At 49.3% G+C, this 15,956-nt stretch overlaps 1 protein-coding gene across 3 annotated transcripts in view; it reads left to right on the top strand.

The window, feature by feature from the left end:
• The window catches only part of LOC125956059 (nephrin), a 60,530-nt gene that overhangs the window by 21,948 nt on the left and 22,626 nt on the right, over window positions 1-15,956 (top strand). For all 3 annotated transcript variants that reach the window (XM_049687541.1, XM_049687540.1, XM_049687542.1), the window contains exons 3-4: window positions 10,529-10,678; window positions 10,770-10,949. In XM_049687541.1, the coding sequence (XP_049543498.1) occupies window positions 10,529-10,678; window positions 10,770-10,949 (330 nt within the window). The remainder of the gene's footprint in view (window positions 1-10,528; window positions 10,679-10,769; window positions 10,950-15,956) is intronic.

Here is a 15,956-nt window from a genome sequence, read left to right as displayed (position 1 = left end):
TAAAGATGGCATAACGGAAGGAGGGAAAATATTGGTTCAGTTCCATCCATCCACACATACACACAGAGTCTTGGCCACTGATGATGTTATTCATTCTCTCATCTTTCTGCTCTGCAAGTTGCTTTCTGACTTCCACGGGACGGGACTTCGTTCCTTTGGTGCTCAAGTAGCTAACTTCTTCGCTGGTATTACTGCTGCAGCCATGAAGCTGCTTGCGGAGTACACAGAATGTGCAATCAAGGGTTTGATTAATTATTTACGGCTACCGGTGCCGCTCGGAGAGGCGAGACCAAGGCACAAATCCCTTTTGGATGGAGGAACTCGTCTTCGTCAGTGCTCTGCGGCGCCCTCTGGTAGAACGTAATTATTGTGCTCTCGCTCTTCCTCTGCTGTACACCGTGCACAAGTGATTTGCTGAAGCTCTTGGCCTGCCTGCCTGCAACCTGTTTCAGTTGTTTCAATGCTAGACCTAATTTCTTGGCGAGGGGTGGGACTAGGTTTCGATCTTTGATCGCCGGGACGCCTATAGTGATGAATTCCTTGGGGAAATCGTTTTGACGGGTTACTTCTGGGAGTCAAAAGGAGGAGGAGGAGGATTGGGTTTGATGAAGCGGATTGAAGATATAGGCTTCGAACTGTTTTAACATTGATTTATGTTGCGAGTTCATTTCATCTCGAGATACATATATATATATATACTTCCCGGGATGTATATTAATGCGTTTATGTCAGTGAGTCAGTCAGTCGGTGAGTCTGCCTCGAGGATTGACTTCCCGTATGCTGATCCGGGATATGACCCCTCCAGTACCTGGAAGTAGACGTGACTCACGCAATCACCGCACGCGCAGTCCCCGAGGAAGTCTTTTCAATTCTCTCCATTTTGTCTGTCAATTTTGCACTAATTCAATCCGAAAGCAGATCTACGGACTTCTGTCTTGTCTGTCTGAGCCCGCGGGTTCTTGAACGTTCTACATCTCACGCACGCCTCCAGGTACGACGGTGACGATGGTTCGCTGTCAAACACACGGACGTGGAAGCTGCCTGGAAGTCACACTCCACGGATTTGGCGTTCTCAAAGGGGCTGGCTAAGCGTGCCGTGTGCGTAGAACACACACACACGACGAGAACCATAAGAATAAGAACAGAGAGCAGAGAGGAGAAGAAAAATAAAAAGGTTATTAGAGGGCAGGCAACAACGACGAAAGGAAATCGAAGAAATGAAGTGAACCAATCAACCAGACCAAACGCTTTTGAAATAAAAAAAAAAAAAACGGGCGTATAAAGCGTACCGAAAGCCGAGCAAAAGAAGCAGAAGAGAAACCTGCCATAGAAGGGAAGGAACCACGTGTGTGTGTGTGTGTGTGGAATTGATTCACTTGGCTCCTTCGCCCGCTCGTCCGTTCCTAATGTTTTTTCGGAGAGATCAACCGATTAATGACGTTAGAACGCGCGGTGGTACGAAAGGAGCAAAAGAGAATCGACGTGGCAGAAGAAGAAGAAGAGAAGAAGAAGAAGAAGATGAAGAAGAAGAAGGGGTGTACAATGTAATAACACACCTGAACGAGCGGAAGTCTCTCCGATCCCTCTCCATCGTCCAGCGGAGAAGCTTCTTCGGAGCTGAAGAAGGCTTTTAAGGCTTCGACTGGGCCCGGTTAGCTAGCTAGCTCTAGCGGTCTGTTTGGCACCCAAGCCAACCCACCACAGGCCTTCTTCCTCCTCGTCTCGTCTCCCGCCCCCGGGGGGAGGGAGTTGTTATTCACATGAATAAGCGAAAGATGTGCGCGAGATGATAGTGCAGAACAGGAAGAACATGGCAGAACCAGACCATACTCACGGCCCGTATTCAAGTGCACCGAGGAGTGGGAGTGGAGAGGGGTTGAAACAGATTTATCTTTGTGGTTTTCGTGACGAGAAGGAGAACGAACGCGCAACAACGACAGATTGAAGAGAGAGAGAGCGAGCGAGTGCACTTACACTGCTTTATGCTCGCTTTACGGACGGCCGGAACGCTTTATATGCAGCCCGATTCGTCATCTTGGACGGACGGCCACCACCAGCATTCGAGCTGCTGTCATCTGCTGCTGGTGCTGCTGGTGCTGGGAACTTGTTTTGCTTCAGCTTTTCACTCATGAGGTCTCGGTCTCGACTGTTGTGTTGGTAGTAGTGGACACGATCAGCCCGTTTTTTTTTGCGCAGACCCCTCGAGTGGACTTATGAATGAAAACCACGCTACCTTACGCGTTTTGGAACCGGGGACCTCTTCGGAACGGACCTCTTGTGTACCGCCTACCTGCTGCTGTCCGCGCACCACGCAAACGGACGCCTCCGGTACGAACGGACCCACTACAACCACGACGACAACGACAACGACGACGACGATGATGATGATGAGGACCGCAAAACTGGTTCGTCCGTCCCCCCACCATTTATGGTGGGAAGGAAATGGAACCTGTTTTTTGTGGTGCGGTGTGCTCGAGGGGTGTGCGGTGTGTGTGTGTGCTTTTGCGGGAGGTGAGGTACTATACATGATGCTTCGATGCGAAATCTCGACCACGGCGAAAAGGCGCTTTCGCTTCGATGGTCGCGGGTTTTTGAGGGGTCCCAGGAAATCGGATCTCCTGCGATGAGGGCCGTATCGTATCCAGATATGTCCAGTCATAATGCTGCTCGTGGTGGTGCTGGTGAATAGTCGCTTGGTCGCGATAGTCAAAACAGATGACACTCGGTTGTCAAAAGTGGTGCAGCAGCAGCAGTAACGGCAACGGCGGCAACGGCGGCAGCGGTCGCGGTCTTGTCGAGCTACATGTCGCGGTGTCGCCTGATATGGACAGCTCAGCCTCACCTCGCTCAGCCTCAACGCTAAGGGTTCGCGCTACCCGTTAACGGCCATTGTGTCGTTGCTGTGTGTGTGTGTGTGTGTGCGCGAAGGTATAATTTATGAGTTGATTGCCCATTTGATTTACGATAGGGCACATCTTTGCCTGGATGTGACCACAGATACACACACACACCGACCCGCGAAGCGAGGCCATCGTGACAAATTTATGAAGATTTATACCCGCCTGGGCTCCCTGTAGATGCGGTTGTGGTGGGTTTTCAGTTCAGAAACGTCGAAAAACCTCACGAAAAACAAAAAACCGTCGCGAGACCATCAGCAAATCCATCCCGAGAAAGAGAAGATCCAAGCACCCAAGCCTGGGAACCGCTTTTTTGGGGGGATGGGGTGGCCTGTCCTAGTGGTCATCTGCAAAAGAGGACAGAAGATCCCCAAGGAGAACGTGGCTCCTGGGAACGGCACCACGGCACCAGAAAGCTCCATTGAGATGGAACCGCTCGGTGTTCACGGTTCCGTTCCGTTCCAGTGACACTGTTGTCCCCCCCCCCCCCCGGGCCACTCGGTCCTGGCCATGCGGGGAGTGATATAAATTTGAAACCCACTCGACGGTGAAACCCTATCGATGCTGCTGGTGCTGTTGATCCAGAAAAGGGATTTCGAAGGATCATCATTCGGATTCGATCGGCGGTGGTCAGTAGAAACCGGAAATTAATAATCGCACACACACAGACACACACACGTACGGGGAGTTCGTCTTTTTGTCGGATGATCCTTTCGATATGCTGCTTCTCCCGTTCCCAATAGTTGTGTGGTTTCGTGATTATTTTCCGTTCGTTTCCGCTCCGGAGCAGCCGTACAGACGACGGACGGACGGTGGCCTGGTCGTCAATCACACACACGGCCGGCCGGGCCGTGATTCTTATAACGAGCTCCGTTCCCCCGATGATGTCTTTATTATTTGGGATTTGATTGATTTCGTCGTGGAACTTTCGTTCCTCGTGGAAGTTATTGACTTCAGTTCGATTGTGGGTTCCTTTGATTGAAAGAGAGCTTTCCATGGGGGTTGCTACGGTCCTGGCGAGGGGATGTCATCCCTCCAGGTAAGGAACAGTTCTCTTCAAGGTGAGGTTTATTGAATGAAGTTGTCGTCGTCATTGTCGTTGTCGCTTCTCTGTGTCGTCTCCATTTAAAGAAAGCAGCCAAGAGATGCGCACCTCTGATGCGGGAGGTCATAAACTTACAATACAATAGTGAGTGAGCAGCCTTTACCATATGGAATATGAAATGTTCATTCAAATTATCTGTTAAAAGTGGCCTCTGAATGAGCGCGCGCGTGCCTCTTTCGGACGCTACGCTCCGTGTATTACATGACACACAAACCACGGTCTAGCTGGCTAGATCCGATACGACCACCTCCACGGAGATGAAATTTACAAATTAAGCAATCCGCTTGAAGCTCTCGTCTTCTTCGTCGTCGACTTCTCTGGACACCAGCACTTGGACCATGAATGGTTCGGACAGTTGTCAAAGCCCATAAACCTCGTCCACCACCGTTGCGCGTCAATCGTGCGTTCGATTTGCCCGGATGTTACGACCACGCAACAGACCGTTCAACGAGTGCGCAACGACCCCATACGAGCTGCTGTTGCTGTCTGTCCACACAACGACGCAGTGGCCAGGGTCGCGAGCATAAATCAAAGTCCGTTATGTCCGTTTTGTCTTAATGGCATCAGATGAATATATTGAGTGGGAATGGGAAAGGCGACTCCGTTGGGCGTTCGGGATCGGTTTAACGCTAGCCTGATCGTCAGCCGATGCCATAGGTTCTGCCAGGCTGCCAGCTAGGCTGCTAGGCTATAATAATGTAGATAGATAAATGGCCGAGCATCATGGAGCGATGGAATTCTAATTGAAAAAGATCGAGGTCTTACCTTGACTTCACCGATTTATCATACGAATAAGAGTTACTGAACTGTGTTTGAACTGTTATACCGTATCCTCGATTAGTATAAAAGATAATACCTATCCATTGTGCCGTACAAGCTGTACAAGAAGGGTACGGTGCCATAGGTGTCATTAACAGTGCCCGAAATCAACGGTAACGAGATGTCCATCTCGAGGAACATGTGGCGTAACTATGAATGTCACCTAATCACCACCATCAAGCGGCCCCCAAAATGAGCTTCTGGCACAAATGACCGGTACCATAACCCTGCTGCTGGGATCCCAAAACGGGGATTCGTTCAATTAACTCCACACACAGACAGCGACACAGTGGGATTACAAAATCAAAACCACTTCGGGGTTCATAAAATTATCGCTTCCCTTGTAATGAAGTTTATGGAACAAATCGGAACGGACTTTTTATGAACTAAACCGCAACTATCGAGAGCAACACACACGGACCAGAAAAGACACAGTTCCACTGAATCGACATCCGTCCCGAATGCCGAGGTTTTTGGTTTGGAGGTTGAATTTTACAACCAATAAAAGCCAAATCAATTAGAAGCTTCCAATTAACCAAACAAGGAGCGATCGGTTAATGATCGGTGCTCTGGGGGTTGGGGTTATTGAGGTAAACCCCTTTCCTAGCTTTATAGCCTCTCGCTCATAGTGCGCACGGATCGATTCGGACCGATTTCTCGGTTTTCCGTTCGTTCTTCTACAGCTTCCAGCTCCAGAACCTAAACTGAACAAGTGCAGCAAATTACTACACGGATCTAACACGAACGCGACCCCAAACACTGGTCCCGAGGCCGGGGTTCCGATGTGATCCGGTTCTTCTAAGCTCCGTTAATGATCGATTTCAGAGACATCTCTCCACTCCAGGGGACTCGCGGTGCTAATGAGAGACACACGATGGGACTGGAACACAGCAGGAGACCCGCACGTGTGTCAGTGCCGTGGTGGAAGTGTTTGAATCGGTTCTAATGATGATTGGTCCCTTCTTCTTTTTCTCTCTCTCTGTCTCTGGCACCGGGCAGCGGAAAAGTGTGAAATTTTCCGGGCCTTAAGGGCGCTGTGGCTCACAGACACAGAAACACATTAGAGACACCGTTCGCTTCTTGGGCTTCTAAAATGTCTTATTAGCTAACCTGCTTCTCTAGCGAGCTACGGAGCTCGTGCCTCGAGACCAAGGTGTGGCCATAAATTTGATTCTCGTTTTCAAATTCAAATGCACGCTTTCTTTCCTTTCTTTGCGGGAAAGGGATGGGGTTCGCGCTTCGGAAAGGGGGAAAGATTAATGAACTGTGATGGCGATGGCTTTAAATTCTCTAGTTTTGGGGACCATCAGAGTGGATCCATAGAACGATCGTCGTCGATCGTCGTTGTCGTCGTCGTCGAATGGAATATTAATGCGCGTTCGGGACGCGAGCCTACAATTTGTGTCTTTTCTTCGTGTTCTTCTACATTATGTTCTTCCCCCTGAAGGAGAAAAACTGTCTCACGCTTGTTGATCTCACTTTGGGTGCTCCAAGTGCCCCTCGTTGTTGTCTTGTTGCGCGGAACTCCTCCCGAACATATGTATTCCAACTGAAGAGAGGCATAAATGGTTCTCCAGAAGGGGCCGAAAAAAACCAGGAAAATCTCAGAACATGTTTATGATCTTCGGGGTCCAAAATTTGCATATTCAATTAATGATTACCACGCGATAACCGGTTCGATCATTGCTCCAGTTGCCGAAAAAGTACACTCTTTTGCTTACTTGTTGGGAAGGCAAACCGCAACCTTTGCAGTCAACCGAGGACTCATTGCTCTCTTCGGTGCTGCTGGTGGGAAATGAGATTTTTTTCACGCCCCACCAGCCACGGCAGCATACAACCGCATACAACAACAGCAGCAGCAGCAGCAGCAGCACTATCATTATCATCGTCCAACGCCCGCCGTGGGCCCCGATGCGTTGTGTTCCCTCAAAATTGAAAACTTTCTCAGGGTCATCGATTCTCGAACTGCTGGGAGGAACTCGAACTGGAAGGAAGGCCAGGAGCAAAGGTGTTGGTTTGCACTTGACCAACCACCTCGTCCTGCGGACTGTCGGACTTTATCGTCGTGGGAACAGAAACCTCAGGTTCCGTGCATACGGAGCGTGATTGTGGTGCTGCGTGGCAGTTGTGAGGATTCCGTTGGCCTCCTTTAGACGCAGAGACCCGGGGAGGTGGTGCACCTCCAGCAGGATGTTTCCCTCTGTGCCGTCAAGGCATCAAGTTGCAAAACACTCCCTGTGTTGCTTCCTTTTTCCTTCCTTTCCATGTCTCTCTCTCTCGTTCTGTGTTCGTCTTCCTCTTTTGCGAGCATAATTGCCTCCTTGGCGCATTCGCTTCCAGTGCTTCCGATCGTCGTTTTCGTCTTGATTGCGCTTTAGCACACCGTTGCATTATAATTTTCCCCGTTTTTTCTTTTGCCCCTTGGTCTTCCTGGTCCCTTCCATTCACGCAACTTTTACGTTCATTCATCGATCTCTCGTCCCCATCGCCGGGAGTCAATCCAGTTCCCAGCCAGCCTTCCTGCTGCTGCTGCTGCTGCTGCTGCTGCTGCTGTCGTGTTTACGCAACGTCCGGTTGGAAGTCATCCCACAGGTACCGTTTAACCGAAGAAGGGAAGAACGAACCTGACTGGCAGGAGACTTGGACTCGCTGGTCTCACTTTCACGGTCGCATTATGGCGACCGCTGTTGTGATTGTTATGTGCGTACGTGCGTGCGTCTCCGGTTTTTTGCGGCGATCGATCATTTCGCCAATTATTTTGCGTTTTTTTCCCCTCTCTCTCTCCAATTTTTTGATGATCGATCGAAGGATCGGACTTTGGTGGAAAAGAAAACAAAAAAATAAACCACAAAACTAGTACAGTGTGAGAAAAACAGAGAGACAGAGAGAGAGCTCGGCGCCCCCGTGAGGCTACTCGCGTCCTGTGCCCTGATTAAATTACTTGACCATTTGGCGTCGCGGGATGCAGAATCGTTTGCCTGGGAAGCAAAACCGGATCCACGTGATGATGTGTGTGTGGAGCAAAAATTAATGCCCACTGATAGTGACGCCCCGAATCCACACTCCTCAAACCCAAACCAACCACCCCGCTGGGCATGCTGGGCTTCATTTTTTTCTCTGCACATTGCTGCAAGATCGAGCTTGTTTTTTTGTGGGTTTATCATTTCCCTCTTTGCCGGAGGTTTTTTTTTCTGCTGCTGCGTCTCCTTGCATCGAGACTCCTCCCTAATGTTGCTGCACCATTATGCCACTTATTACGGTTTCATTAGCGACCGGAGCAGCGGCAGCGTCATGTGCTCCGTGGATGAGTTTCGCCTGACATTTCCATTCCTGATTACTTTCCCAGGGCCTTCCGGGGGCCTCTCCGTTTTATTTTTTGCGATAACATTGTTGTGTCGCCAACGTTCCAGCACGGCAGTGTGCGTGTGTGTGTGTGCGTGCAATTGTCGAGCGCACGGATTGCACCGAAGGGGCATTTCGTCGTCGTCGTCGTTGTCGTGGTCGTGGCACAGAACAGAACAGAATGCCCCACGGGAAGGGACCCTGTAACATGTGAGAGGTAACAGTAGTTCGTTCCGAGGTGAAGTAGTTTCTGTACCAGCTCTGTTGTTGTTGTTGTTGTGTTTTTTTTTTGCTCTTCATTTGCCCTGTTGCTTTCTCTCTTTCTCATTTATGCTGCGTAGTTCCGCAATCCCGCCCCGGAGAGTCCCGGAGGAACCAAACCAACCAAAACAGGGCGGGGAAGAAGAAGAAGAAGAGTGTATCCGATTTGCGTTGGTGAATGTAAATTATAATCTTTGTTAAATTAGCTTACGGTAATTCCGGGAGCTGCAGCGTTGATTACTGCCCTGCGTGTTGTTCCCAGGGGGTTTGGGACTGGCAGCAGTACCGTGTGGAGCGGAGGGAGCGCATGGTGCTCCAGATTGTATTCCACGCTCGCCAGAGGAAGCCAGAGAAATGCTTTGGCCTTATGCTTTGCACACACAGAAGCGAGCTTCGTGTGTCTCTTGTGTTTTCCATAGTTTTATAATTAATGCAGTTTGCGTAAAACCGGGAGGGGGGGGGTTTTAAAATGGGTTTTTGTGTTTTACTCAGCAACATTGTTAGTAAACTTTAGTTATCATGGAAAGTTCATAAGTTCATGCTCGGCAGCAGATTGATTTTTAGTATGAAATTCCATCAGCCACAAAATTAGATCGGAAAGCAATAAACAAACTATTTCATGTTCTATCATCAAATGAGCAAAACTAAAAATCGATAAAAATACTTCCCTTTCGCTTCAACACCAAGTGGCTTACCTGCGAGAACCGGTTCCCGGGCTTAGCTCGTAGCCGGATGTCGGTTTCGGAGTTTGGTGGCGGCTGTGCTGACGACTGCGGAGCGCATAACGTGAAGATGAAATCGTTGTCATTTATTAATTGATATCACATGGCCATTCCAGAAGGGGGAAGGGTGGAGGGGTGCTCTTCGACTGTTCGAGAAGACGTTATGCTTTGCCAATCGGCCGAATTCGGACCAAAGGCCAGAGCAGAGCAAAAACCTAAAAAAAGGGGGGTTCAAATTCACTTCGCATTCGAAGACGACGAGGATCCGAAAATGTCTTGGGCTGCTGCTGCTGCTGGCAAGCTGCCACCGAACTCCGTGCGCTGAATTATAGCTTCCGGTGCAGCAATGGCTGTGTGTGTGTGTGTTTGGAGACACAAGACACAAGCGAGCGGTGAGACGGATCTGTTGTGGATAATGAGCGAGCCCGCGACCAAGAACTTCTCGGTCCTTGGTTGCCTGGTGCGAAATGTTGCGATACGTGGATGGTGTGTCTGTCTCGGTGTCTGTCGCGAGATAAACGATAAACGCAAAAAACGCAAAACCCAAAAAATGCCAGCGAGAATCATAAATGGCCGATGTGTTGTGACCATTGCTTCGTTTCTGGGTACCAAAAAAATGAAGATAATTTACTACCGGACCATGGTCCGAGGCGCAGTTTTTTGTGGCCCCTATTTCGGGCGATTAAAAGTGAGTTTTTAGGGGGCCTCTCGGGGAGTTTGTTGCGCGTCGGTGCTCGACCAGCCAGGTTGATGTAGTCTGTTGCATCCGGTTCCTCCCAGTTCCAGCACCTTTGATGACGGTGCGCGAGAACAGCGATGAGCATTCTGCATTGTCTGCATGGTCTGTATGGTGTTTTTTTGTGTGAAGCACACCACAAACGACCACCACAGGAGGGAGTCCATTGATGGGTGCAACATAGTTACAACTAGAGCTTTTTTGTGGTTGGCTTGATACCTGTGCGCTTCGTGGACAAGGACGTGGTTCCATTGAATCCGGTTGTAAATAGATTTCAATCTTTATTGGCACATACACCGCGGACAGTGAATGGTGTTGTCACTGTCGAGGTGTCGAGGAGTAAAGCTCCAGTAACGCAGCAGCAGGAGCATCGATTGCTAGCATTTTAGCTGTCTAAAAGGTATAAAGCTCAGATACTAGAACCAAACGAGTATCTCGATGGCAGAATGCCAGTAGATAGGGCTTATCCGCTTTTTTTTACACTGAAACTGAACTCGAAACGGGAACCAAAAACGCTTCCAAAATCACTCGTCCACTTCGCAGGCCGGAGAAATGGTCTCTAGAAACTTATACCGCGATAAATTATCCCTCGCAAGCCAAGCTTTCACGATTCATAATCGAAACATCTCTTTTCTCTTCTCGACAGTGTTCCCGGTGCTGCAGTGCACGGCGCAGCAAAAGTTCCGCATCGTACCGCGGGACCTGCAGGTCCTCGAGGGCACCGAGGCGCTGCTGCGCTGCGAGATCTACAATCTGGTTGGCGCCGTCCAGTGGACGAAGGATGGCTTCGCACTCGGTAAGGAATTCAGTGGCCAAGATAACCAAAAAACCGGTCAATGTCCGGTTGCCAAACGCACTCAGCACACTAACCGTCCTTTCGTTCACAGGATTCTCCCATACGATACCGGGGTATCCGCGGTATTCGGTGCTGGCCGACCGTAACCAGGGCATCTACAATCTGCGCATCTCGAACGCATCGATCGAGGACGATGCGGAGTACCAGTGTCAGGTCGGGCCGGCCAAGTTCAACTCGGCGATCCGTGCCAACGCCCGGCTGACCGTGATATGTAAGTATTATCCTGGCTTCACTGCCTGTCCTTCGTTTTTTTCTTCTTCACCTCCTTCTGTTATCATTCATTGCGTACGTTCCGCGATAGCTTCATCTGCAGTGCAAACCTCCGATAAATAATGTTGGCGCTTCGCCCTTTCGCTTCGTTATTTGCTTGCGAGCTCGCACACACACACAGGGAGAAGGAGACTATTGTTTGCTTTGTTTGCTTTTGAAGTGAAGTCCGGAGAGCCCATTAGTCCCGATCAGGTTAATGGGAGGACAGACAGGCTCTGGCAGACTTTCTTCGGTCCCTTTTTGCCACTTCCACTTCCAAGTGGAGTGTCTCCATCGGAATGCAGCATAATGTTTACAAGCTTGCCAACCGAGGCGAGGCTTAAAATTATATACACAGAAGATAGGGAAATGCGAAGTGGGGAATAAGGTTGTTGGACGACATTACTGTTCGTTCTTGGGTAGGAGTGGGGTAGTAATTTGAAATATTCCTCCTCCCAATGGGCAGCCTCAGACTTCGCTCTGCCCCGACTTGTGGACAACAATCGAATTTACGCCGTCGCCCTTTTCTTTTGGGGTTTCTGCTCGGTTTCAATGTTTTTTCTCTTTTTTTGCTGCGCTGAAAGCTGATTCTGATTGGAAGGGGGCCACGAGGACGAGGACGAGGCATAAAATCGATTCCGTTCCGGCAAAAGTTCATTAGTTATGAGCGGCTTTGTTTGTGACCGACCGAGGACCGACGAGACCGAGCTGAGGATTGAAGGTTGGAATGTTTATGGTGCGTCTCTCTCCTTGGATGCTGCGGAGGAACACGAGATGATGTCAACCATCCCCGGGTGCTCCCGGATTCGCGCTTCATTTCCAAACAAACTTTTCTCCAGCAGGAACCTCCTTGGCATTGGCAGGGAGAAAGTTGTTGAGCGCAAATGTTGAATTTACTCCCAGAACATAAATGAGCTTCCGGTGGAGGAATTTAAACGTTTTAAATTCACACGAAATACTCCGGAAACCGCCCGCTGGCAAGGCCAAGATGACGTAACGCACGACGAGCGTATGGTGGTTGCTTGCGAAAGGCGGTCCATAGTTTTAAACACACACGCGCTACATCGGCACGTACACCGATAAGCCTTCTACTACTCCTTCTCTAGGCTCTTATACTACAGCAAACGGCGCCCCTTGATTGCGCGCCTGAACAACGAAGCCTGAACGGTGAAGCTGGGAGTAGAGTTCTCAACATGCCGTCCTCACCGTGCTCCCGACGAAAATTCCTTGAAATTATTTAATAACAAGTAAACTTTATCTTATTCTCCGTGTCGGTTGAGTACTCTCCTGAGGGAATGGGGGCTGCTCGACGTCGTCGTCGTCGTAATTTATCTTACGTGAAGTACGTGAGCGCAACCGCCTTCGCCTTCGCTCGGAGAAGCAGTAGATCGAGCGTGACTACTACTGCAGCAGCGGAGGATAGCATCCTGTCGGCAGCGCAGCGTACTTCCTCTTACTAGTACTACTACTACTACTACAGCGGCTTCTGATGTCTACCTTTTGGCTGTATTACCTCTCGGTTTGGTGCTCTTCGTGTGGCTTAGTTTCTTCGGTGCCGCAAGTGCAGTAACTATCGTATACCGTTGAGCGCGTCCCTCGACCTGACGAGCCGGCTATGTAGAACATATTTTTGCTCGAACGCTACTCCTTTCCGTTGACGATAGATCAGACGAAAGGAAGTCAGCGAAGAGGAAGCGGGGCGTGACGTGACTGGTGACCCAGTATTGGATAGTTACACCAACTTACCAAGGAGCAGCAGCAGCAGCAGCAGCGAGTGAGGTCATGAAATGAGGAAGATCGTAAGGATGCCTTTGAATATAATAGCGAAGCCTCTTCCTGCTGCTGATAAGCACTCCTACTCTAGGGTAGGTGCACTGCAGTATCCATTGTTGAGCCAGGGGTTGCAGTTGCAGTCGCCTCTACTGCTTCTAACCCCTCCCTCCCATAGGCCATAGGATTTGACGAGCGAAATCTATTTGAAATATGAAAAGTACAAACCATTAGTTATGTATGATGCGCCGTTGCGCCACATATTTGAGCACTACAGTATGTGTGTGTGTGCATTGTTACGGCACACACACACACACTACGACACACCGGATGCTGGTGCTCTAGAGACCCACAGCTTCCGTCACTCTCCTCATGGGGCAGAGGATCTGTTCCCGGCTCCTGAAACTAGTTCCTCCCCAGGTGTATGCAGGTGTTTTACGATCAAATAGTTGGACGGAACTAACCGAGGAGATGGCAGATGAGATGTAAGACATGAAGAACCATATGCAACCGTCGTGTTTGATCGTGGAAAAGAAAGAAAATAAAAGAAGAAAAAAGGCAGACCGGAAGAAATGATTCTCGCTGGAGTCGTTTTACGGTCGTTGTACCTCTCGGATGCTCGTTTACGATGACTTTTCAGCTCGGTGCTCGGTTGTGCTCGAGAGCAGCAGAACCTAAAAGGGAAAAGGTCCTCCCGAGAGCGTCGTTGTTGGAAGTTGACGAAACTTTTGACACCGTCAGGAACTTTGGTGTTCCGGTGGCGTAGGAAGCGGTAGGCGAGAAACAGAGATGGCAACAGCATTCTCGTCGACTTGGAATGCACGCCAGAAGGTACCTTTAATCCTAGGAAAGGACATCAAAGGCCACGGACAAGCGGAGAGGAATTTAATCCCACGCCACGCTTTGTGACGAACTGAGGATCTTCACAGCTTAAGAAATGAACAATCGATCGATTAGCTTTCACACTCACACACACAAACATTGTAGCTGTGTTCTGTGATAAGCTTCACGCCCAATTTCCAATCGATTAGCTGTTAGTATTGTTGCCTATTGGGTTCGTAAAATTCGTACCATAATCCTGTGTTAGTATTCCCTTCCTAGAAGCTGGAATTCATAGGATTAACGCTCAAATGCAACAGAATTGGATGGTTCTGCGATTCCAGCAATAGTCGTGCTACCCCTGGATAAAACTATGCTCACTGCGGCCCACGTCTGATGTCTGATGTCGATTGATTGATTGGTGGTGAACGCCGGGTTTTATCATGTCGCACACGAATTACCTTATTTTATTGTGTGGTCAGAGCTTTTAGTGGATGAATTGAACCGTGTCGCCGCGTGCGTGTGTGTGTGTGTGTGTACCAATGATTTCGGTTTGCGCTTTTGCAACTAGCTTCACATAAAGGCCAGCTCCACCTTTTGTGGAGTACCACCATCCATTGATTGTGTGGTATCCAATTATTTTATGGAAATTTTCCATTTAAAAAAAATACCGAGCGCGCAACAAACATTGAGCACAGGAGGAAAAAAACAAACAAAACAGACGCAAATCCCGTGCCCGGTAAATAGCGGCAGCAGGCGGCGGCAAATAGCAGCTATCCCCCCGGGTTGATATGGATACAGATTCGGAATGCCAGTAATTATTGGCATTTGCCATTCAATTTGTTCGGTTGCGCATGGCCTTCTGGGGTTTTTTATGCCACTACGCGGCTGCTGCCGCAATTAGATTTCGGGCGTGCCTCCCATTCTACCGGGCTCAATGTTTGGCTCTGGATCACCGGAGGTTTGAAACATATTTTTATTAATACTCCCCGACCCGGCACAAACACAGAACAGATGCCCGGCGGTGAAGTGAAAACGGGTAGCTGAAAGGGGAAGGATTATGGGACAGTCTGGCGGGTTTTCCGTTTATCCAGCATGTTTAATTAAAAACAGACATTTCGCGTCGCGTGCGTGCATACGAGTGTCCACGCGATCCATAAATCTATAATTCGCGCTAGTTACACTCATACGTCCCGTTCCCGGAACATGCTGATTGATTAATTGTGAGCAAATGAGCATTACACACACACATACAGTTCCCCGCCTTTCGCTTTTCGCGTGTTGTTGGCCATTTATTGCGCGTCCGATAATGGTGATTACCGTGGTAGCAACTTTTTCCAACAACTTTTCACCAACAACACTTGACGAGCCGATCGTCTGCATCCACGAGACTCGTGTCGAGTGATCCACTCCTCCAAGCACCGTATTTGGCTTCATTATAGCACCATCGGGGAACAACTTTAAGGATATTTCCACCCGTGGGGTGGGAGAGATTTTCCTTCAGCAGAATGGTGGTGGTTAAAATCAAAAATTCTGCTCGCCACAACTTTTCCCGTCCAGGTGAGATGTTTTAATTCGGCGAGCACACGGCTGTTGGCCATCACGGTGCGAACTGTGAACGAGAAGACCATTTGGCCCCCTCCTAATATTATGGTAATCACGTGTAGAGCAATTTTCCCCGCCCAGCCCAGGATGCCAGCGTGTTTCTTTGTGTCTTTCATCGTTTTCGTTTGTTTTGGAGTCGGGGGGAGGGAGGCCTCCTTCTTGGACACTAGGGCTGGTTGGCCAGCTAGGCCGGGAACTTCAAAGGCGGCGAAATCGAAAAGCACGCGCAAAAAGAGAAAGTTGTAATGCTTTTTAAATATTCAAACGATTCTAAACCGCGGCTGTTTGTGCTTGTGCTTACAGTAGTAGCGGCAGCAGCAGCTTCTTTTGCTTTAAGACGCGCATCTTAGTCTTGTTCCTCTTGTTGTAAGCGAGGGGCTCCAATCCGCTTCGAGGATTAGAACACTGAACACGGAGCCGGAATGTCTTAATTTCTTCGTTTCTTATTCTCGCACCTATCGGGGGCAAGGTTTTCCTGTGCTAGATGAAAATGGAAGGAATGGTTTGGAGGGAGCATAATGGTGCCAAATTGAAATAGCATAGTCACAGGCTGAGAACGGAGAGGCGCAGCTCAAAAAAAAAGGAAGGAAAGGAAAGAAAGATGAAGAATGTTCTAATGTATTAGCTACAGCGCCTATCCAGCGAGTCTGTTGATATTGTTGAGCATTCCGCGCTATTTGAGTGTAAATTTAGCGCGAGAGAATAGCCAAAAGTTTATGCCATTTCTCACCCCCGGGGAGGGAAGTTTGTAATGCATGCCGAGTACATGATCGAG

The sequence above is a fragment of the Anopheles darlingi genome, chromosome 3 (genome assembly GCF_943734745.1).
Source record: "Anopheles darlingi chromosome 3, idAnoDarlMG_H_01, whole genome shotgun sequence".
Classification (NCBI taxonomy): domain Eukaryota; kingdom Metazoa; phylum Arthropoda; class Insecta; order Diptera; family Culicidae; genus Anopheles; species Anopheles darlingi.
Note: the sequence above shows the minus strand (reverse complement) of the source record. Positions and strands in the feature narration are given on the sequence as shown.